This window comes from Falco cherrug, chromosome Z, assembly GCF_023634085.1.
Source record: "Falco cherrug isolate bFalChe1 chromosome Z, bFalChe1.pri, whole genome shotgun sequence".
Lineage (NCBI taxonomy): Eukaryota > Metazoa > Chordata > Aves > Falconiformes > Falconidae > Falco > Falco cherrug.
The window spans coordinates 2,803,413-2,827,240 of NC_073720.1; the positions used below are offsets into that span (position 1 = coordinate 2,803,413).

General features: G+C 43.4%; 1 protein-coding gene across 3 annotated transcripts; it reads left to right on the forward strand.

Moving 5' to 3' along the window:
* Nucleotides 1-3,045: 3,045 nt before the first annotated feature.
* Nucleotides 3,046-22,672, forward strand: CFAP53 (cilia and flagella associated protein 53). Of its 3 annotated transcripts, none has more exons than XM_027803593.2 (8): nt 3,046-3,452; nt 4,749-4,978; nt 7,233-7,406; nt 13,834-14,137; nt 17,994-18,212; nt 19,792-20,008; nt 20,512-20,614; nt 22,109-22,672. In XM_027803593.2, exons 1-8 carry the CDS (start codon nt 3,432-3,434, stop codon nt 22,329-22,331), a joined length of 1,491 nt encoding a protein of 496 aa, XP_027659394.1. In that variant the 5' UTR covers nt 3,046-3,431; the 3' UTR covers nt 22,332-22,672. The 3 variants fall into 3 exon arrangements, with proteins under 3 accessions (XP_027659394.1, XP_055554306.1, XP_055554307.1); XM_055698331.1 differs by lacking the exon at nt 3,046-3,452 and adding an exon at nt 3,746-3,839; XM_055698332.1 differs by lacking the exons at nt 3,046-3,452; nt 7,233-7,406 and adding an exon at nt 3,746-3,839.
* The last annotated feature ends 1,156 nt before the right edge of the window (nt 22,673-23,828 follow it).

Below are 23,828 nucleotides of genomic sequence, written 5' to 3' on the forward strand. Positions count from 1 at the left end.
TTGGCACCTGAAACCAGATGAGGCTGTGGCACTGCATCCAGCACAGGACTTAAACCAGTAGCTTGAGGGGACTGCACTGGGTACCAGCAAGCCCAGGTGGGAGGGCAGTCTTCCCAGTGCAACCTGGAGCATCCAGGGTAGAGAAGAAGCGGCCCGAGGAAAGCACTGGTGAGCCATCTGTTGGGGTAAGGAGGGTAGGAAGGACCACAGGCAGCTTTTCTAAAATAAGTGCAGTTTTTAATGGCTGGATCCATCCAACTGTGTAAATCCGCTGGTGGGGCAGCCCTAAGATACACTGTGTTCATGATGACCTTCTCATACTGAGATTATTCACTCGTCTTTCACGCTGTATTCCCCTTTTTGTGGTTACTCTTTGCTCTTCCAAGGTTGAGAGAAAGAAAGGAGAGTAACAACTTCTGTACTTGCCCATGGGTGTGGGAAGAGGAGAGCAGCTGATCTTCTCTCCCACTCCCTTCCGCTGTGAGGACTGGGGGTAAAAAAGAGCATTTGTCTGATGGCCCCTTGCTCAGACACGGTCAGGAAAAGGCTCTGATCTTTGCACTTCTATATTTACACCATAACAACCAAGCACGTTGTTATGTCTTAAAATCCCGTGCAAGCAGCTGACACCACCAGTCAAGACCAAACATAGACTTGTCCCACCGGTTGCCTCCTTTATTCACTCAGAAAGTTCGCAGATCTCTTTTCAGCTCCTAATAGTTGAAAGCTGACCAACTACTTTTGGGCTCCAACTCAAAACTTCTCAGCCCTCACAGGAAGCTCAGAGTTGATTAATCATTAAGAATTACTCATCTCCAAATTATATGCCAACACTAGAAGCTTGCATGCTGCCACATAATTCCATGGGGAGATACATGGCTGCAACAGAAACGTGCTTTATTACAGATAACCCCGAAGAATGCCAACAGTCGACGCTCCTTACAGCTGCACAATGAAACATCTGCAGGACTCTGAGGATGCAGAACTTAGTACCAGCACAAATTCAAATTAATCATGAAGGTGAGAGCCAAGATGTGAGGCTGCTTTCTCAGGGGAAACGGCACGTTCCTGTCACAGTGAGGCGTGAGGGCTGCATGGCTCTGTGTGGTGCTAGCTGGCAGGTACCGGCTGTGACACACAGCTGAATGAAAGGTTTTATGTTTAACTTGCATTTTTAATGTACTTTAGTAGAAGTTCTGAGCTTTGCTACTCATGTGAACCATGCCATTGGAGGCATGTTTGTGATACTCTCCTATCCCTATTCCTGACTCAGCCAGTCACGTGGATCTAAGCAAACCTCAAGCCCTTCAAAAAAATGAATAAAACTACACAAAAGACATAAAACGTAGCAGTCATGATTTCCCTAAGCAAGTATTTTGAAGATTGCCTGAAGGTGCCGGCAGGAAGGATTAGAAGGGAGCACGGCCACAGGAACCTGAGACAGTCTGGAGTGTGACCAGTGAGGAAACCCCAGGTGAATTCAGAACCACAGAGGAACTTGCAACTTCTCAAAGGCCCTGCCGGGGAAGCCCAGGGCATCTGCAGGGGGAGAAGGATTTTTGATCCTGCAGAAGGAAGGCACCTGGTGTGCCCAAGCTGCTGGCTCATGCAGCCACCACAATCTCACAAAAAAGGAAGAGGCAGCCACTGTAGGAAAAGTTTTGTCTTTTATGAGGGGTGGGGATGACTTTGGTTCCCTTAAATTGAGTTATTTTTTTATTCTAGAGGAAGAAGTAGAAGGTTTATTTTCAACAAAGAAAAGGGGGAATTGCTCATCAGTTGTTATCAATCAACTTCTTATACTTCCTCAAAGAGGAGAAAGGCTCTACTGTCCTGGCTGGGTTTTCCCAGCACAGGTTTCACTCTTGAGAAATGGCTCTGGTTTGCCATGTTGCTCTAACTCATCACACGGTGCTGTCCTTCCCTCTGCTCATTCTCAGCCCTCCCCTCATGCTGGCATTAGTGTTCCTGCAGCTGAGCCAAGGAAGATCAAGCCCAAGGACCTGTGTCATCCCGTGATCGGGGTTTAGCTGCATGAGCTGTATCTTTGTGCTTGTCTGTCTGAACAGGGAGAGAAAGGAGAGGCAACTCCATCCCTTTTTGTGGTTGGCAGCACTCCACTTAAAAGTGATTTGAAACCTTGGCCCACATCTAAAGCTCTGACTTCTGTGCAGTTGTTGACACCCGAGTGTCAAATGGAAGTTCTTCCTGGAAAACTCCTTGGCTGTTCCTTAGACAGAGGTTTCAGGAAGGAGAATTCAAGGCAGTAAACCCAGGACAGATCATATGCTTCATATATCCTATATATATGTTCCCCCAGTGACGAAACCCTGGAGAACACCCCAGTAAGCAGGATCCCCTTTGGCACGTAATTTTAGAAGAATCTGTTTTTTCATCTAACATTAAAAAAACCTCCAGGTCACAAGCCATCCATAATGCCTTTGGACTAAAATTAGTGTTTTCAAGAGGAAATATTTTCAAAGCTGGTCGAGGGACTTCACAGAAGACATTACTAGGGGGATTGGAGGATACACCCCCCCCCCCCTTTTTTTTTTTTTAAGATTTCAAACAGATGGAAGTGTGGCACATTTCTTTACTGTCTAAATTTATTTATTAGCCATAAAATTGATAATGTTTTTGTGTAAATGTTAAGACTGTCGTGACATTTCCCATTTAACACCCCAGAAAATGTTAGGCAAAACTATAATATATGAAGAAATCCAGCCCTCCCAACACTTAAACATGAGAGTTTTCAGGGGAAAATCCACAGTTCCCTGCTGTGAAGTTATTTCCTTCTCCTAAACATCTCAAAGACTAAGTCACAACAGGATGATAGTGTAAGTCTTTGCTGAAATAAACTCAGAGGTTCCAGTTCAAGCACTACTGCAGTGGTGTAACACATAATCCAGTGTGTAAAAGCTGTGTATCATACAGCTTGCTTTGATTGTGCAAGGATCCCATCACTGACACCTTAAGTATTGGCACTGTGGATTTCAATTGGATGAGAAATAAGCCTTGCAGTCTGCTTTAAACACTGACCTTTCCTCCTCTGGATCATTTTTTCACCTTGTTATCTGTGAGACAGCAAAGTTCTTGGCAGTTATCTGTGTTCCTGGGCTTCAAAGCTTCAGCAACAGCTTTTTCCTGTGACTTCTTTGTGGGCAATGAACTTGGAAGCAATCGTTGATCCACAGCCAATATTTTATTTCCCATTTTCCTCCACGCCAGGCAGCTCTGGAGCCCATCCATCAGCAGGCCACGTACCAGCGGGAGGCGTCTACAAGGGCCCTGCCCATCCTGACCAGAGAGCTGATGCTGAGGGGTTCAACAGCTCCCATTCTGCCCTTTAAACTCGACTTTCCTTTTATCTGCTTGTTAACGCAAAACTTTTTCGCTCTTGTCCCATCTGTGCCAGTCGCTGCTCCCACTAGATGTCACCAGTTCACAGCGAGGTAACGTTACACCGAGGGGCACCGGGCACTGGGGGGATGCGCAGCAGGGACAGGGCCCTCGATGCTCCGCCAGCCTTGGAGGAACTGCAGCCTCACAGCTCAGCATCTGCACGGCTGCCCCGCGGTGGCTGCGGGCCGGGAGCGGTGGCACAGCCTGCGCAGGGCGGGCCAGAGGCAGGCTCACCTCAGAGCGCCGCGGCAGCGCCCCTGCATCCTCAGCCCTGCCAGCGGGCTGCGCTGCGCACCCCTCCCCCCGGCTGCGCGTCCCCGGCGTCATGAGGTCACTTCCGCCGCGGCGCGTTGCCATAGCAACCAGCGGCGGCTATGGAGGCGCGGCGGCGGCGGTGCCGGGAGGTGACCGGGCCCGTCCCACACTCCTTGGCGCTGGTGAGGGACCGCCGTGGGGCGGGTGCCCCAGCCCGGTGCCGAGACGGCAGGGCCCGCTGAGGGGAGCCGGGAGCGGGCCCCGAGGGATCCCAGTGCTGACTGGGGCAGGGCCCGCTGAGGGGAGCCGGGAGCGGGCCCCGAGGGATCCCAGTGCTGACTGGGGCAGGGCCCGCTGAGGGGAGCCGGGAGCGGGCCCCGAGGGATCCCAGTGCTGACTGGGGCAGGGCCCGCTGAGGGGAGCCGGGAGCGATGTGGGGTGCGGGTCCCAGGGGTGCCCGGTGCTGGCTGGGGCAGGGCGTGCTTGGAAGACGCAGCAGCAATGTATGGTGTGGTTCCTAGGGGAGCCCGGTGCAGGGCCCACTGAGAGGACCCGGCAGCGATGTGTGATGCGGGTTCCCAGGGCAGCCTGGTGCTGTGCGGGCTGGGGGCCTTGGGAGGACCTGGTGCCATCCATTGTGAGTCCCCTGGGGAGCTGGGCCAGTTGTGCCTGTGTGGGGCAAGGTCACCCCTTTAGGGGTACACAGTCCCTGCATATGCGTGGTGGGGTGTGGCCGTGTGTGAGGAGGCGTTCAGAGCCTCGGGAGCTGTGCCCTGGAGAGGGAGGTGTCTGGAGGTTACCTGTGGTGAGAATGTTGGTTTGGTATGTTTGAAGCACACCATAAACATCCCCTTGGATGTACAGGGTAAGATTTAAGCTGTAGCCTGGGCAACAGACAGGTGCTGGCACCTGAAGGCATTTCATGTTTTTGAACTGATGTTGTGCTCTTCAAGGCTTGTTGGAATTTACCCCTAATTACCCAGAACTCTCATAATTTGATGTTATGTGCTTATTACATCATGAATTCAACTGAAAAAAAACCCAGAATAACTGATTATATTTTCACCACTGATACTCTCTTTCTTCTACAGAGAGCCAAGCCTCCTAAAGACCAAAGAAGTGACAATTTTTTCTTGGCCCAAAGGCAGAAAGAAAAAGAACTCCCTGAAAATGCTGATTTCTTAAAGCTGTATAACCAGTGTCGCAACGTCTGTGAGTGGCAGCAATGCAATGAACAAAAATGGCTGCACAGCATTGTACAGAGAAAGGTTGATGCGACAATGCAGGAGTATCTGGCAGGAATTGATGGGAGAAGAGAGAGGTAGCAAACAAGTAGCTAATACCACTGTCTGCCCTACTATTTTCAACTTAACTGTATGTTTAGAGGAATTATTACAGGGAAAAACACTCAGCAGAGCTTAGTGTTGTACATTATGCTGTCCGTTGGGGTGTGGTATTTGTTATTCATTGTAACAGGAAGCATGGGCATGCCTACTTGTCGGTTAAACAGCAACATGCGTAGAGCAAATGGCAGCTATTGGGCTCTCTTACTAGTACTTATCAGTGAGCCAATCACTAGAGATACATATTCAGACACAGTAGTACCGTTTACATTGCATTTAGAGCCTTGTCTGCTAAATGCTAGATAAAAGTATTATAACACTTCCATTGTTTATTATTTTTTTTTTAAGTACAAAGAACACTTGTATCAAAGTGTCAGAAGCTCCAGCTGCTGGGTGTAACTGGGGGTTTTGTTGCAACCTCATCAAGCCAATGTTTAGGTCCTACAAGTAATACTTCGCAGCATGGGCAGTTTAAAAAAGTAGAAATTTTCCAAAAGTCTTTCAAAAATAATAAAGGTGAGGCATATTACTGTCCTGTAAAGAACAGAATTGTGCTGTGGTGATTGCAGGAAAAAAATCATATGGTTTAATTTCTCAGTTATTCTTTCACATTAAGTGACTTTAGAGCTGTGAAGGTCATCAGTTCGGTATCCTGATCTGATGTGTCTTCACAGGAATCATACACCAATTGCACAGAATCACTGAGGCTGGAAGGAACCTCCTGAGATAATCCAGTCCAACCCACTGCTCAACAGTCATCTATAGCAGGTTGCCCAGGATGCTCTCCATTGGGGTTTTGCTTATTTCCATGCATGGCAACTCCACCACCTCTGTGGGCAACCTGTTCCACTATTTGACCACCCTCATAGTAAATAAAAAAGAGTTTTCTTGTGTTCGGGTGGAATTTCACATGTTTTAATTTGCGCCCATTGCCTCTTGTCCTGTATCTGGATGCTACACAGAAGAAGTCTCCCTTTTCTGCCTTCCCCTGCTTCAGATATTTATATACATTGATAAGATCTCCGTGAACCTTCTCTTCTCTGAGCTGAACGGTCCCAGCTCCTTTAGGAAATATTCTCCTGTCCCTTAATCAACTTAGCGGCCCTTCACTGGGCTTGCTCCCTGAGACTGTATCTTGCTTGTGCTGGGAAGCCTACAACTCGGGATGAGGTCTCATCGGTGCTGAGAGGAAGGATCACCTCTCTTGACTTGCATAGCTCAAGACGATGTTGGCCGCCTTTGCCACAAGGGTGCATTGCTGGCCTATGTTCAGCTTGTCTGCAAGGACACCTAGGTCTCTTACAGCAGAGCTTCCTACCAGTAGCCAGTCAGCCACCAGTGTGCACCAATGCATGGGGTTATTCCACCCCAGGTGCAGGATTTTTGTTGAACTTCCTGGGGTTTGTTCTTATTTAGTTGCTTAAGAATCTTTATGCTGTTTTTGCAAGGAGACTGGGCTCAGTAAGGGGTGAAGAGAGTGCAATTCAGTTTCCAGAATTGGTCAGTCTTTGGCTTTGCTACTGTAACTCCCACCAGCAGTGCCAGTGTAGGTCCATAGTGCTCTTGCTCATGCAGTAGCAGGGGCCTACCATTGCATAAAATTGAGAGTGATTTCCCAGAGGCCACTGTGGCATTCAGGCTGGAATCCGAGTTTCTGGATTTCTTAGCCCCAGGTTTCTTTACTGCTAAGATTAATCGAGAGGTAGAGGGTGTGTTTAAAAATTTTGACATGATTTTCTCATCAAAGATCTTTCAGGATGAAGTGGTTTACAGAGTGATGCTAAAATAACAAAAGGTAGGTTGAGAGAAGATACAATTGTAGATGCATAGTGAAGGGTGATAAATACCAGGGAGGGATTATGCTGAAGAATTACAATGGTACAAGATCAAATTGATATCAGCTGATGACAGATGTAGTGTGGAAATTAGAATAATTTGTTAATGAGGAACTGGCATTCTAAAGCAGCATTGGAAATGGGTTTGTAAGGTAAGGACCTTAAATTGTGTGAGGACAGCATCACTCACATTTTGCTGTAAGATTTCCTCCCTGGGCACAGCAGGAATGATCCCCGAGTTAAAATTTGATGTTCCCTTGGTTGTTCCCTTCTTTGGCATTTGCAAGAAGTTTTGAAAAGAGCCCAGTACCCATTTTGTGCTCATAACAAATAAAGTAAAACTTTATCATTCAACTGAGGAATTGTTTTAGCTTTTATTTAAATGTTTTCATTACAGGCTTCGTGAGCTTCTGGAGGCAGAGGAAAGTAGGTACTTCGCTGAGATGGAGGCGCTTGGAGAAACAGTACAGGAGAAACAAGCAAAGATGAGGGAGCAGGCAAAATTACTGAGAGAGAAGAGAGAAAAAGAAAGACAGCAAGTGGTGGCTGAAAAACGAGAGCAGCAGTTCAGGTAACACCAGGGAAATATTCTATAAAAGAGAACTTGAATATAAAGATGCAATTTAAGAACAAGGCAACAATAGTAAACTAAGGAAGGAAAGATGAATGTGATTGAAATGATAAACAAAAAAAATAAAATTAAGGTGATTTGGATAGAAGTGTATGAGCTTTGCCAAAGGTGAAAGGTCTCAGCTATGTTGTGTGCAGTGGAGTATAGTCTTTTTCTGACTTCCAGTGAAGGAGTACAGCTTCTAAAGACCAGGGATCTAAATTTGCAATGCTGCAATGCTCAGTAAAGTGTGTGAGAAAAATTTTCATTAATAGAGATGAAGGTAACAGGTGGAGAGAACTGTACTGTCTGCATTATTTGATTTAAGTGTTGAGATACCTTGAAAAATTTCTTCAAAGTGATGTGCGAAACTTGCCCTGTGTGAGCATTCCTGCACTTTCACCTGCCAAGTCAGCTATTTTTATAATTCCTTGTTCTGGTGTACAGTTCTATTTTGGCTTTATGTTGTTGGTGTGAAAAGGGTTCATGGAAAGTTAATTTGGCCTAAATCATGCTTATTAAGCTCATACATTGAAGTTCTTTGAAAAGTAAAGATTGTCCAAAAAGTCAGTGGTTTTATTTATTGTATATTTTTCAAGAGTACCAGCTGAAGATAGGGTTTTAATGCAGCCTGAAGTTCTGTGCCAAGATGTCCTGGATGCTGAGCATGGCAGCATCTTTTGAAGACATTAAGATTTGCAGGTACTTATCAGGCCCTGAGGCCTTGGCATGAAATCTGAGTTGTTCAATTCTTGGAAATCTGGTTTTCTAAGGAAGGGATGAAAATAATATTAAAGTAATTTAACTGTAATCATGTGAAGTGTCTCTTCCCAGTCTCCCTCAGTGCTATGGAAATCCACAACTCCTGCTTCTTGGTGTGCAGAGTCTGGGGACGAAAGTGCTTGCTTTCACTTGTGCAGGCTCTGATTAACTAATTTCACAGATAAATGTTTCTTAAAAATGGGGTTTATTGACTTACATGGGTGTTAAGGCTGTGTAGGTACTTCTAAATTCACATGCTGGATTTAAAATATGGCCCTCACAATTTACAATTCCTAGTTTGTTTTCTACTCATCCTACAGTGGTTGAAATGGACTTTTAAAATTGTTTAGAGGTGATGATGCTGGAATACCTTTTATTTTGTACTTGTAGCTTGTCTTACATGCCAAGGAGAAGGTAATCAGCTTGCGATTTAGACATCTAAATGTAGGCGACTGTTGGTATCTTTACATTCACTGGGAATCTGAAATTCTGTTCTAGACGGCAGTTAGAGGAACCTAATGTCATCCTAAAGTAGGCGTGGTCTGTCAGTTGATGTGCACCCTAGGTTCCACCGACTGCATTGATTTGGTTCCCATTGATTAGAACAAGAATTTAGCTTATGTGTGTATTCCTGTTTAGATGCCTACTTTAGTATTTTAATTGCAAATTGAATCCCACCAGTGAATCTCACCATCTGGCAATACATACTTGGACTTTCATACTGCCATTGCCTCTCTTAATGTCTCGGGTCCACATTCTTCCTCGTACAACCCTACTGATGGTTCACATAGTCTCATGGGATCATTCCCATCATCCTTCTGCCTTTCCCAGTGTGCTCTTGGATCTAGGCAATATTTGTACCACATAGTATCTCCATTAAAAGGTGTTGCTGAAGCTTTACTGGTGGCATTCTGCTGGTTTTTCAGTTTTTCAGAGGCTTTGGAGGCAGTGAAATCATCTTTCTTCACAGCTCTTATGAGTGGCAGTCTTTGAGTAGCTTTGCTAATGAATCTTCATCCTACAGTGCAGAGTCCTTCTCTTTGACTGTCCTGATGGAACTAAATTTCTATAGTTGGTTCCTCACTCTGTTCTTCTAGCTCATTCTATTTCTACTTCTAAATTAAGGTCCCTATAAAAACCCAAAACTCTAATAACACCACTGACAGTAGTCCACCTTGCGTCTTGATCATTCTTTTGAAAGACAGATATCCTTCTTCATGTATGTGCCTAGTAATATTCTGAAGTCTTTTCTTCTCTGTCCTTCTCCAATGAGAAAGGAAGTCTTTACTGTGATGATTGATTCTGATTAGAGTAGTAACTTCTAATATCTGAATCTGCATGTATTTGTTGTCTTTACATATCCCCAAATCTGTTTTCCCCCCAGTGTTAGCTGTCACTCTTCCTTCTAAGCCATGTTGGTCCATGCAGAGATCTGGGAGCAGGCTTTGCTGCTCAGGAGAGCAACACTTATTGAAGATCCACAACCAGAAATCTGTGATTGTGTCACAGCCTGTCCTTTAGGGTAGTGGTCTCCAAACATCTTTGATTGCACAACCTTAACAGTAAAAAGAATTTTTAGCACTCACTTCAATACATATACTTATTTATCAATTATAAACTTGAATTACTGTACTAGTATATTAGGTACATTATAAAAACATATACAAAAATAGAAATTATGAGGGTGAGGTGAAGCTGAAATAAAGGGTGTTTTTATTTTTAATGTTATTTATTAATGGTACAAAATATATGTTCTTCCCCCACCCCAAAGGATTGTCTTGCACGCCCTGCTTTGGAGACTGTTGCTCCAGGGCACACCCAGAGGAGCCCTGGGAGGTCCTTTCAGCAGCAAATGGACATACACATCATTTTCTGTTTCTCTTTGCCTGTGGATTTACAACTCTTTTGAATGACTTTCTGAAACCTAATACAGACTTCTTTATATTCTTTAACTTTAAGCAAGGCACTCCACTCTTTTGCAGCTATAGATTCACAAACATGAGGTACAGGAGAACCTGTAGCATACAGTGCTCCAGTACATTATTCCAGAGTACTAAAAGGCAGCTCTTCTATCAGCCATGTGAGCTGGGTTTGGAGCTGTAGCCTGATGGTATAGATATAACAGCTTGTCAGTAGTGGTGTTAGCCAGGAAGAGTCCTTTGTTACAAGGTGACAGAGGGCATGGTCCTTAGACCACTGGAGTCCCACTGAAATTCATTTTCATGAAGGGCTACAACTTGTATGAGAAGATATTCAGCCAGTTTTAGCCCAAGGGCATGTCTGTCATTGGTACCTTTAAAGAAAATTGCAATGTTTTAAAATTTGCATAAAACACCTATTACATCCTCTTTCTTGTGATAACATCAGAAGCATCCACACAGAGAATGTTATCACAGCAACTTTGTACTGCAGCCATAAAATGAATAAATAACAGGAGTGGGGGTGGGTGGGTGGGTGGTGGTGGTGGTGGGAAGATAAATGCAGTTTCTGACTTCAGGAAGTAGCTACATACAGGCACAATTTTAATGTTAAGAAGCTTAGGATAGCAAAGTGAGGAAGAAAAACAGCCATCTGGGGGAGCAGATGTTTATAGGTTGCTGTAAAAGCTGCTTTGAAGGAATTATTTTGATGAAATCAAGCAATTACAGGGTTATTTTATATTAAAATTCTAACCATGCTGAACTTTTGTTTAACTTCTCTTCCCCTCTGAGAATTCAATTAAATTCAGATTAGTTTGTAATCATGAAAAAGAATAACTAATTCTTTATTCCTTCACTGCTGAGAGAACTTTGAACCCATTGCGTTAAGGTGATATAGTTATTTATAATGGTGCAGGATTTCAAATCTTAATAATGACACGTTTCCCTCAGAACATTTGAGAAAGATGTTTTTCATGAGTGTTACTTAGTACTATAGTCTTTAATCACCACTAACTCCTACCCAGGAGTTGGATCGCAGTGTTAAAAGGTAAGAAAAACAGGCAATGATGTGGTATGTTTGTTGACCTGCTTGAAGGCAGGAGCATCTCCTGGAGTGTGCCGTGGCTCACGGCATGCACATCACTCTGCTGTGCTCTGTGTTTGTTGCTGAGACAACCATAGTCGGAAGGTTCCTGTGCCGTACTAGAGGTAAAATAGCCATCCCTTTTCACTAGCCTGCACTGGTGTCTGCCCCTTTGTTACTGAATATCCTCACCCTTCTCTTCTGAGGCTGAGCTAAGGATGGTTCCTCACTCCAGGGGCAGTTCCCCTGTTAAAGGATCGAAGCCCAATTCCAGGAACCCAATATGTGGTTAGAGGATGTGGTCTGTCCTTGGGTTGGGGGAGAAAGTGCTGTATGTGGCAAGTTTTATCTTACAGAGACTTTGGTATTGATGAAAGGGGGCTTGACAGATTACTGATGTTTCTTCTCAGTCAGGATCAGGTAAGAGGCTAGAATTACCTTCTGGATGTCAAACACAATGAGAATTTTGTTTTCATGGCACTGCTCTCCCTTCTATTTTTTGTGTATAGTGCTTAGCACCTTCCACCACAGGCTCCAAGGCATTAGGTGCTTTACAAATAGAGGATGGAGAGAGATGCCCTTGGCCCCAGAAACTTACAGATGAAATGTGAGGCAGCAAACAGTGAAAGCTGACAGGAAGAAAATGTGGCAAGGCCTCTGCTTCTGCATGAAGTTACAGGTCATGGATTGTGTTCTTTGGCTGTGTCTCACTCCTGCAGCACCAAGGGGCAACAAGGTGTAGCAATCTTTCTCCTCTGCAGTCACAGCTCTGATTTTGTACTGCTCCACTGTAAATTTGACTGGTTGGATGGCTGTTGCTGTGGCACTGAGAACAGGGTCAGTGTGACTTTTGGCACTGCTGCTTTTTCTGCCTGTCAGCAGCTTGTTCAGCTGATTTTGAACCAGAGGAGAACTTTTTGGGGAAATGTCCTGTGGTTTATAAGCCCTAAGTAATTTTTATTAGACTGGCTTAACATGGAGTTTTATTGGTAAAGCTTTGGACAATCTTCTAAGCCAGTGTATAATTATTACACACTGGTGGTTGCCTCCGCCACATACTAATGATACCAGGAGCTGTGCTCATTCTGTGCTTGTTAGGAGGTGAGTAGGAGGTGATGAAGGAGTAGTGTCAAGTAGAAGCCATTATTCTAGAGCATAATCCTACTAGTTTTAGGGCAGAGATGATTTATAGGCCACCAGTAACAACCTGTGTTGCTAAACTCTTTCCCTGTTTGCCTCATTGCCAGCGGATATAGCAATTGCCTTAGGTAGAGGCCAAATTTCCATCCTTTCTGTAGCCTCTGTGGAGGTGTGACACCCACGGCCCCGAATAGAGACTAACGCTCCTATTAATTCTACATGCAAAACCCATGCCAGGGAATATAGATGTGGGTTTAGATGGAGACAGCAGCTATATTGGACTGAGGAATCATTTAGGGAAGTGAAGACTGCAAAGACAGATCCTTGGAAGAGTCACAGAACATGAAAAAGCAAGCCACCAAATGTCCTGCTTTTAGTGCTGGTAAACCTCGCTTTGCTTTTCAGTTAAAAAAAAAAAGATCTTAGGCAATGGAATCAATTCAGGTTTTGTTTCATTGCTGCAGTTAAGAAAATTAAATAACTGTCCTGATATGGTGACTGATAGTACTATTAGATAGTTGCTTGATGAATAATTAATATTTTTGCTACACAGGATTGTCAGCTAAATGTATAAAGTAATAGTATTTCACGTTGTACAGGTAACTGCTGCTGTCATGCATCAGTTCAATGTACTAGTTTCACATTTTGATTTTATGAAAATCTATATCCTTGTTATAGAACAGAATTAAAATGCTTGTATATTGTTCAAATTAAATATTGTTCCATAGCATATGTTGATCTCAATAGTGCTTTGTTTGTAAAAATTAAAGCAGAATCTGTAAATAGTTGAGTGTTCTTCAACTGAAGAGATAAATACCTGTTTATATGTAAGTCAGTTGCAGTGAGTAAATGAAAATTGAAAGCTGCATTATTTGTCTGACTTTATAGCTTCTCCAGACTTCTATTGCAACTTTTCTGAATTATCCCACAAAAATTCATTAAAAAATTAATAAGTTTCTAGTGGTTCCTCTTTAACTGTGTAACCTAATTTTCCACGCTCAAAGTATTTTCTGAATATGAATGAGCTTTTGAGTGACTAAAACCTATTCATTTGAATAAAGAGCAACCTACGTGTTTGAACAAGCATAGTGTACATATTTTGTATGTTTAAAAAGGGGTATGTATATACACACAAACCCCACACAACGCATGTTCCAACTACATGTATACATTTTATATAAAATACACGTTGTATGTATATATTATGCATGTATATATAGCTGTGTTTGGTGGTTTGTTTTTTTTTTTAACAAATGAAAATATAGGACCTGCTCTTCCACTCACTAATATCAAAACCTCCATCAAATCAGGCTCTCTGTGATTCCTTAGGCTTCACAAGGAGTCAGTGTTAGACCAGGTATAGAATTTGGCACCCTGAGCCAAAATCCTTTGAGTAGTTCTGAGCTGGGAGCCTTCATCCATCACACACCTCCAGACTTGCTTATTATTTGGAGACTTTTAAAACTTTTATGTTGCCTTTCAGAGAACAATGTGAGGAGCTCCGTGTACATTGGATGAAGAAGCATCAGAAGGAATTGTGTGCAGACCAGCTGGCCCAGCTAGCTCTGAAGGAGGAACTGAAAAAGCAACAGAAGAAGAAGGAGCAGATGTTTGCAGAGCTTTGGAAAGAGGATAGGTTGGCTCAGGAGAAGCAAGAGGCGGTGAAGATGCAGAAGTCAGTGGAACAGAATCGGCAAATCCTGAATGCGCTCAGTGCCCAGGTAGCAGTGCTCAGTGCTCGCAAAGAGGAGGAGAAGCGGCTGAAGGAGGAAGAGTCTCGGTTGCTGGTAATTTCCATATAATTTCTATTTGGCATTGTGTGTAAGGCCCTCCTAATGATAGGCTTACTAGATATTTAGATTAATCCATACCTTATTTGTATCTTCACTGATTCCATTAGTATCTGAGACTGCCCTATTATGCTAAGCCTCTTTTCCAGAGCTGTGGCAAATGCATTCCTGTTTACAGAGGGAAATACATCTTTTGAAACTTTGCATTGTAAAGGATTTTGGCATTCAAGACCTCTCAGTGCTTTTGTGGGAAATAGAAATGTTTTTAAGCTTTTGCTAGACATCTTTGCAATTTTCTGATTTCCAGTTTCCTGTGGGATAGCTAGAGTCTTGTGTCCCAGCTGTAATGCATAACACTAGATCTCAGACCATGATATATATGTTTAATCATCACAGTAAGTGCAATGGTAGGAAGCAGCACGAGTGTGCTGCTCCCAGAAGGGAAGGTGAGCCAGAAGCCAAAGGTGACAGCAGGGCAGGTGGGTAAGCTGTCCTTTCCAGCAAGAGTCCCACAGTACCCAAAGGAATGGAGCAGAGCAGGTCTGCTGATAGTAACCAGGGTTGTCATCTAACAGTCCAAACTGCTCGGCAGGTCTGTAGTGATGAAGTCCAAGATGAAGCCAGCAAGTCAAGTCAGCAGGTCTGAAGCAGGACAGACCTCAGGCACAGGCATACCTGCAGTGTAGGTTACTTAGGCAGCACCAAAGGCGAGAACCTGAGCCTAACTGCAGCTCCCAAGTGACTTCTCTCAGCCCTTTCTCACACTGCTCTTTCTCAGCTCACTGATTCAGGGCTGACGTCAGGGCTGGCTGTGAGCACAGGCAGCCAAGCCGCTGCAGAGAGGTTGCAGAGCCTATTGGTACACTCAGGACCCTGACACATACTCGAGGAGACACATTGATATGAAAAATTCCAACTGCTTATGCTCCAGCTGACTGAATTTCAGAATCTAAGTTTTTAAAAAACAAATTAGCAAGCAGTGCCTAAGCTTTCTCACCTGTTAGTGCTGGCTGCTGTTGAGTGTCACATCCCAGGAGGCGTTTGGCTACCTTGGCCCAGCTGTTTGACTACTACCCTCTTTTTTTCCTCAGCTCTCCCCAGTCTAGGCTTGCTGTAGTGGTGCTGACTTTCATGGGGCTTGCTAGTTCACAGTATTTTGTGTTGACTTTGTGAGTTATGGGAGACTAGTTCAGACTTGGTCTTTGTTTTGTGGCTATTTACATGTAGTTGACTGAATGATCACTCAGGGTACTCATTCAGGCACTGGAAGCTGATGTTAGCAAGATACATACTTTACTGCTTTTTAAAATTAATGAATCTTAAAGCTTTGAAAATCCTGGCTGTAAAACAGTAGAGTCCTTATTTCAAGCTAGGCTGTGATGTTTCACTTATTTAAAAACATGCAGAATAATATTATTTTCTTGTAACAACTTTTAAGGCACTGCCAAACCTCCCAGGCAAAGACGACTTCTACGTAACTGGCCTTTTCAGAAAAATGCTGTTAGAATAGAAGACTTTGTAGCTTCCCCTGAAGACAGTTGCGTTGGGCTCTGTCAAGAGGATAAATTTCTGGTGAAGTGGTTTAGTCTCTGGAAAACAAGCCTTCTTCAAAGGATCTGTAAAGGAGAGTTTCTGTATTAAAAATGGGATGTAATCCTTTTTCAGCAGAAGAAAGATGTGACAGATGGCCTCATTACAAGTTTCTCAGTGCAGTGTTGGTAGCCTCTAATGATCAGGGGTTTTATCTGGGTGAAGGACACAGTATGGGTAGCTAAGTTTCTCTGTGTGTAGTAGTTTCTTCTGGTTGTTGCAATGGACATGGATTAGTTAGTAAACCTAAAACTTGCACCTTGTCCATGATAGACTATATGTGTGCATCAGGGTATCTCAGGCTGGATGACAAAACAGCCAGCAATTTTTGCATTAGCTACATTACCTACATAGCTGCCTTCCCCTCCCGCCGCCCCCCCCCCCCCCCCCCCCCCCCGTCTTTTTGCTCTGTTAAAAAATTGTGATTTATTGAGAAGGTAATTGAAATCGTGTTATTCTGGCTGTAGTCTCACAAGTGCTGGACTTTGGTCATGGCTTGCAGATGGATGGTTGGTAACAATTTCTTTGTACTTTTACAGTGTTGTGTTACCCCATCATGTAAACTTTCATAGAATAAGCACCATGGATCCCATCCTTGGCTACTCTCATACAACTTCACTGATATCAGAAATCAGCCTGAAACATGTGCCAACGTGGCCAGTAGACTGCTGTTTCCACTTTCAGTCTTCACTGTTCAGAGTTTTTTGGATTACTTATTCTGTGGCTCAGATAATATATACTGAGTTTCAAAACTGTTTTACCAGCTTCTGAAAGTGAATTTGACCATGCAGACAGACAGCAAAGTCAGCTTTGGCTTTGAAATGCAAGAATCAGTGAGTGCTCTATGTCCAGCACAACAATTTCTGTTCCTTAGGAAGTGCAGCTTGTACTTCCATATGGGGAAGATGAGGCCTGCTGTGTATGACAAACCTGCTGATGCATTTTAGAAGACTTACATTACAAAAGAGACATTTAATTTTATAACAGGTTAACAAAAACCTGTGTACCTTCAAGACTGCTGAAGCATTTGTTTCTGAGACCTGTAGATAAGTAAATGATGGTTATGTACTGTTTTATGACTATGTTTGAGTGCAGTTGTGCTTGTAAATGCAAATGCAGGTTGTTCAGGAATTATGTTACGTTACTTTATTGATGCTATTTTGGGTTTGTTTTTTCAGCTAAATAGTCTTGAATACACATATACTTGTTTGATTGTGAATACACGTTCACAATTTTTCATTGGTTTTTCCTTAAGAACTCAGCTTTACTGTCCATTTTTCTGTTTCTTCCAATATGAAGTAGAATGGTTTGAAGCTATGGAAATTCAGTAATTGCCCATCAAAATATAAGGATCCAATTACTTACTTTGTGCAACCTCATGTCCAGTAGAGACATAGTGCTCTGAACATCCAGCACAGATGCAGGACAGATAATATATTCAGAAACAGGAGGAACACATGGCTCTATTATTGGTTAGTGATAATGGCTTTGTGTGAAGACTTGAAGCACTGAGGGGCTGGAGCGTGCCCAGAGCCGGGCAGGGGGCTGGGGAAGGGGCTGGGGCACAAGTGCTGTGGGGAGCGGCTGGGGGAGCTGGGGGGTCAGCCTGGAGAGGGGGGGCTGAGGGGAGACCTTCTGGCTCCCTGCAACCCCCTGAGAGGGGCTGGAGCCAGGGGGGTCGGGCTCTTCTCCCAGGGAACAGGCGACAGGACGAGAGGGAACGGCCTCACCTTGTGCCGGGGGAGGGTTAGGTTGGGAATGAGGGAAAATCCCGTCACGGAAAGGGTGGCCAAGGCTGGCACAGGCTGCCCGGGGGGCTGGCGGCACCCGCCCTGGGGGGATTTATAACACCTGTAGCTGTGGCGCTCGGGGCCAGGGGTTAGCTGTGGCCTTGGCAGTGCTGGGTTAGCGGTTGGACTTGATGATCTTAAAGGCCTTTTCGAACCTAAGTGATTCTATGATTCTGTATGTGTTTGCAATGATACTGATTACAGATGACCGCCTGCTTGAAATATTTGGAGAACACCAGGTATTCCAGTGTTTTGTATTGAAGTGCATGCGATAATTAAAGAGAAAAAACCTGAGTTCTAATGGATGATATGCTAAAATGTTCATGCTTTCTAACAGATGATGCTAATCCTCTAATGTCAGCCAGAAAGGCTTTAAATATTTATCTTCTCTTTTCAATGTTCCAATCAAATTCGCTCTAGCCATCCCTTAGGTATGCAATGATTCTACAAGCTGGTTATTATTACCGTTATAGGAAGAACAGCAACAACTGCTTAAGCTAGAAAATGAACAACTTCAGATGGAGAAACTACAGAAACAGAAGGAATGCAGGGATGCATTGCTCAGTGCAGCACGAGACAAGAAGAATCATCTTAGTGAATTAAAACAAGGTGAACTTGCCCTAGAGTTGAAGATCCTAGAAAAATCTCTTCAGGAACCTCAGGAGGACGCTGAGGAGAAAACAAAAAGAAAGGTAAGCGGTGTTCATTGTGAAGTTGCGGGGTAGCACCTCATCTAGACTAATTATGTGGCCCTTAGTGAACTGCATAGTATAAATGAGATCAGACACAAGCCCTTTTCTCTGAAGAAGTTGCTGCTTTTGTTGCATGGCCTGTTGCCTCTCCTGCCAGCTCTCTGCTTCTCAGAAGAAGCTCATTATCTGTTAAAACCACAGTGAGTGCTAGACAAAAGAAGGGGGCTCTCAGGAAATGCTGGAATCTTGTCTCTCTGTGCTGATTTCATTGTATATAAATCACCTGAGCTTTTTCATCCTTATACTGTACGGTTTTAATGGAGGTTAGAAAAATATTTTTTGTGTCATGGATCTGATTTATTGAATATTTGTAACTGGCAGAAGAAAGTAAATATTTAACTTCTAATTCATTAATACTAAGAAATAGTTGTAAATCTTTAATAGCTGGATATATAGATGCAAAACCTCACGTTAAGTGTCTTGCAGATGCCATGAAATGATGGATATGTCTGTTACTTCCTAAATTTTAAACAAATTGATTATCCAACTTCAGGATGAAAACAGGTCTCAGGGCAACTTTGAGACAGAGCAGGGAGCTGCATTCATTACTCTGCTCAAGGTATTTGGAAGCTCATGTAGTTTAGGGAAGTTGTATAAACTCACTGTTAGACCATGGCACAAATTTAGAGGAGATGATACGTATATTTATTGGATCCAAAGGCTTCTAATGCAGATGATGGCAAGTAGTCTGCGATACTGAAAAATCAGAGACAAAACTCTCTAATACCCAGTTTGGAGTGTTAGAAGGCGGGCATTCTTTATTTTTGGCCCTGGATGCATGGGGGATAAGTTCTGCTCAATGTGCATACCGACTTTCTTCACTGTTTATCTTTATATGGCCAATCTATGCATATTAATGACACTTCTGAGAAACTATTGTCACATTCATTACAGTTCCAAGAACTACTTAACATATCTGCACACTTACTATGCGTGTGTGGTCTAATGGGTTGGGGGTCCTCTGGTGGTCGTTTGGGACATCTTCATCCTCTTGTTCATCATCTTCCTCTTCTTCTTTTTCTTTTCATGACCTTCTCTTCTTCTGGCCCTGTTTCAGCACTCTTGGCTCATGTCTTGGTTTTGGACTGGTTCTTATCTAATCGGTAGCTAAGCTATACAATGCAGCGTTCTACTAGTAGCTAAACTGTAATACAGCCTTGCATAGCTTGGGAATGTCATGGATACATTAGTTGCAATGCTTACAGTTAAGCACACTGGTAAAATTACCCTGGTTATCACCTGGTTAGCTGTGAAAAGTTTGTAAAATCTGTGTTGTAGGCAGCTGAGCTGCTATGAGGGAAAGGGTCACTCTGTATTTGTCCTGCTCTTATGCTGTTGTCCAGGCACTGCCAACTGGCCAGGAAGAAGATTCTGCACAGCTCTTTCCCATGGCAGGGTTTGGAATGGAACTCTAGGCTCCCAGTTCCCACGATGGCCACAAACCACCACTTCTCATTATGTTTTGAAAGGCTTTTTTGAACTAATTAACTCAGATCTGCAAATGTCTGTGTGCTTGCAGCAAGAGCTGTTGAAGGAGCAACAGACTTACCTGGCACACCTGGCTCAACAGCAGGAAGAGGAGAAACAGCGAGAAAAAGAGGTGGACAAGCTCCTCGATGAAGAGATGGCAAAAGTTTGGGCCAGGAAGGCTGAGCAAATGCGATTAGAAAAGGAGGCCAGAAAGCAGCTACTGAAAGATGTCCTGAATACAAGACAACTACAGATTGAGGAGAAGTGTAAGTAATAACAGCTCTCTGTCTGTGCACTGAACCTACTGCATGAATGCAGGCTGTGGCAAAGACAGAGGGGGTATGACACATGTCTTTTGGGAAGACCATCTGGCCCAGCATGCACAGGCTGTATGGTTGAGTGGACAACAATGCTACTCTCTCTGAATCTGCATCTGAAACTTTACTCCTACGGGCATTCCTTGCACTAATTTCCTATTGCTATCTCCAGAACAAAGCTTAGTAAAGTAAGGCTTCCATGAGGAAGTAGTCATTATTATTAATTATTGTTATTAATAAGTTCTGAATATGAGATCTTTTTTATTTGAGTAGATGAAAAACAAGCTAAGAATATACTTGTCATTGTTTGTGTGCTTCTTCAGAAGCAACAAAACTCAGGCTTGCTGTTTAGGCTACTTGGCTTGAATTCAGTTTTGCTGTTCCTTGAAACTTAGCAGTGCTGTTACCTTCTGAAAATTATTTTTTTGTGTTTTGTTTTGGTCTTTTTTCAGTGCAGAGAAATGCAAAGGAGCAGCAAGAACTCGTTCAAGAGAGGAAGTTATTAGCTGAAGCAGTCGCAGAACTCAAGCATACAGAAAAAGAAAGACATGCAAGGTATTTTTCTTTCATTTTATTGCAGCTCAATCTTTTAAGCTTCTGGGTAGGCTAATTCTCATTTTCAGGTAAGTCTAAAGAGCGCTGGGTGGGCTTTCTTCTTTTCAGGGAGCCTCTGCAACCGTGCAGCCTCTCAGTTCTGGACTGCTCAATAGCAGCCCTATTATATTGCAGTTGGTATTAAATCACTAATTCTGATCTCATTCTACAAGTACTGGCATTTCATTAAATATCCTTGTTTTGGGCTTTTGGGACCATCGTTTGACTTACATATCCCCCCATATTCCAAGCTGTTACTGTGAGTTGCAGAGGTTTGGGGAGGAGGGTTAATGAAAGGTTAGTTTGTTACTTACCTGGGAGAACAAGTGTTTTCAGGCTTATTGCTGAACTCCACCCACACACATGCCCTAAACAATCATATAGGCAGCCACCAAAACACCAGGCTGCTGCGTGTAACCCAGCTGCATGGGATTCTGCTTATCTCACAGCTCAGGGTGAGAATATAGTTATACGCAGTAGCTGAAGTGTTCCTCTGGGTGTCATGCAAGGCTTAGGGCAGAGGGCCTTAGTTCACTTATTCCATTTCACTTTTGTACTCCTGCCCTAGCTCCACTGTATTTGTACAATGCCCTAGCTTGTCTGTGGGAGGTAACCAGGTAGCTCGTTCCAGAGCCAGTTATCTGTTGTGTTCTCTGATGGCTGCGTTGGTAACAATCTCCTGGCTACAGGAGAAATCTCACCCTTTGGAAGGAAACATGCTGGGCTTCATTTTGGTTATGTTTCACTCAGCAAAGATGGCATTCAGTGGTGTCAGTGTTTGTGGTTCAACGTGTTGTGTTAGTGCACAAGTCTTGACTAGACTGTTGGCATTTTAAGTGTCTGTGTGAGTCTGTGCGACTCCTGCTGCAGAAGTGCCTGAACACGTAGGTAGATTTCCACTGCTTCTCCAGAGGGTAGTGAAAGTACTATATGAGTCTCGAGGTAGAATGGAAGAATGATTTCTTCTGACAGCCATTTCCTAGAATATCAGTACAAAGCCAAAGCAGGAGCCTGCACCCTGCCTCCCCTGTTGGCAGGAGCTTGTAATCTTCAGAATGAGGGAGTGGAGATGGGGTGTACGGCTGTAGCAGCAATGAGCTGGGAAAGGACTCAGGCCTGACACTCATTCTCTGTCCTCTTGCTGCCACTGCGAGGGGCAGTGAAGGGCATGGTGGTTACGAGGAGTTTTATTCATTTTTTTTTCTCTCTCTCTTTTTTTTTTTTTATAAGCACTGATTTTGCAATCTGCTCTATCGAATACAATTAATTTTCTAAAGATTGTTTAGGTTAGCATGTAGTATTTGGTTAACAGAGTGGTAGTTATTCTTAAAACCTAAAAGGAGTTTTGGATGGTTCTTTATGGTTGAATGCTAACAGATTAAATAATAATAAATAAAAAGTTGTTTATTTTTTTACCCACACTTCATAAATAATCTATCTGCATACTCTTTCCAGAAAAGTAAAGGAAGCAAAAGAATACCAAGAACAACTCATGGCTCAAATTGCGTATCGACAACAGGCCCATGATGCTGAGGAAGAAGAGAAGCAGCGAGAATATGAATTGGGTCTATCAGCAGAGAGAGCTTACCAAGAAAGGATACAGGACATTTTATCAAGGCCTTGTGAGAAACTAGCAAACACCCATCCTTTGAGAAGAAAACTAACGTCTAACTCTTGAGATCAGTTACTATGATATTTTAGCTCACTCAGTTGCCTTTAAAAACATTTTCTACGGATGTTTATAACTGACTCGAGTTAGTGCCTCTCCACTGTGATGCTCAAATTATTTAACTGGAAAATACAAGAAATATTATTCTAAAAGTTATTTTTTCCCCATGGATTTTTTTGACAAAATGACTGATCCAAATCAAAGCGTTTCACCTTTTAATACAAGAATACTGTATGTTCTCTGCAGTATAACAGTGTATTATTATGACATGAATGGTATGTAGGCGTTTTTTAAGATCTGGACAAAGAAAATTTGTAGAAGAGTTTCAGCAAACTTTTATTAAAATGCCTTTCCAACTGCAAATATTTGCAGAATTTTTTTGCATTTAGACAAGAAGTACTTGGTGACTTATCTTGATTTTCCTTGTTAAAGGAAAAACAATGAATTCTTTTAGTATGGCATGGACAGTAAAGAGCTGATTCTGCTCTGCGTATATTCTGATAGCTGTCGAATGATCTGTGGAATATCAGAGTCCCAACACTAGTCTGAGACCTCTGCTTGGACAGAATTAATTGTGCAGGATTGAAGCTATCATTTTCTTGTGAAAAGGATTATTATTTATCACTTTGATGGCAACTCTGTTTCTTTGGACTGCTTTGGATTGCCACTAATGCCACAGTCTGAACACACAAAATGGGGCAGGTGGACCACCAATACCATTTTACAATGCAGCAACACAAAAAATGGGCAGTTGTCAACAGGAAGGTCTCAGAAGGGTTTTGCCAGTGGGGAGGAGGAACACCTCCTCACCAGCCTCTCGACTCCCCATATTACTGGCCAGATTGCCCTTTATGCAGGAGGAGCAGTGGGTGGCACAAGGGGGACAGGTGGGAGCAATTCAGCTTCTTCCCCATGGCATTGCCTCAACCACCTCCCTGATATGTGTTTCATTAGTTTCTCTTCTGTCCTTTTCAGAGGAGGGAAGTGAAGAATGCATTTCCTTATGTCCTTTCTTGCTCACAGACTTTGTGGCATTTGGAAATGTTGGGGTTTTTTTTTTATTATTTTGTTTGTTGCATTTTTCCATTTGAGTCTTTGCTGCTGATGATCTGCAGGTGTTTCTCCCTCCTCCTTCAGCTTTTTAGCTTCTACCATCTTTCCTCCAGCCCTTGCTTTTCCACTCTTCAACTTCTATCCCTCACTAAGCACCTTCTCTACCTTCTTTCTCCTCCCTACCTTCTTCTTTCTGTGTTTGGCTCCCTGTGGGCAAGTACCAGGACTCTTGTGTGTGTGAGCATGAATGGGTGTACAGAGAAGCCGATACGTGGCTGAGATTGGAGCCTGGGAGCCCCAGCTCCCAGACCTCTTGGAACAAATCAGGAATAAACTGCTTGCACAGTCACCTCATCTTGTTTTAAAGCAGACAAGAAGCTGACAAATGCTTTTTGTCTGTGGAGAAAGGCCTACAGCTGTTTGCAAAAGGCCGGGTAGCAGGGTATTAATCTG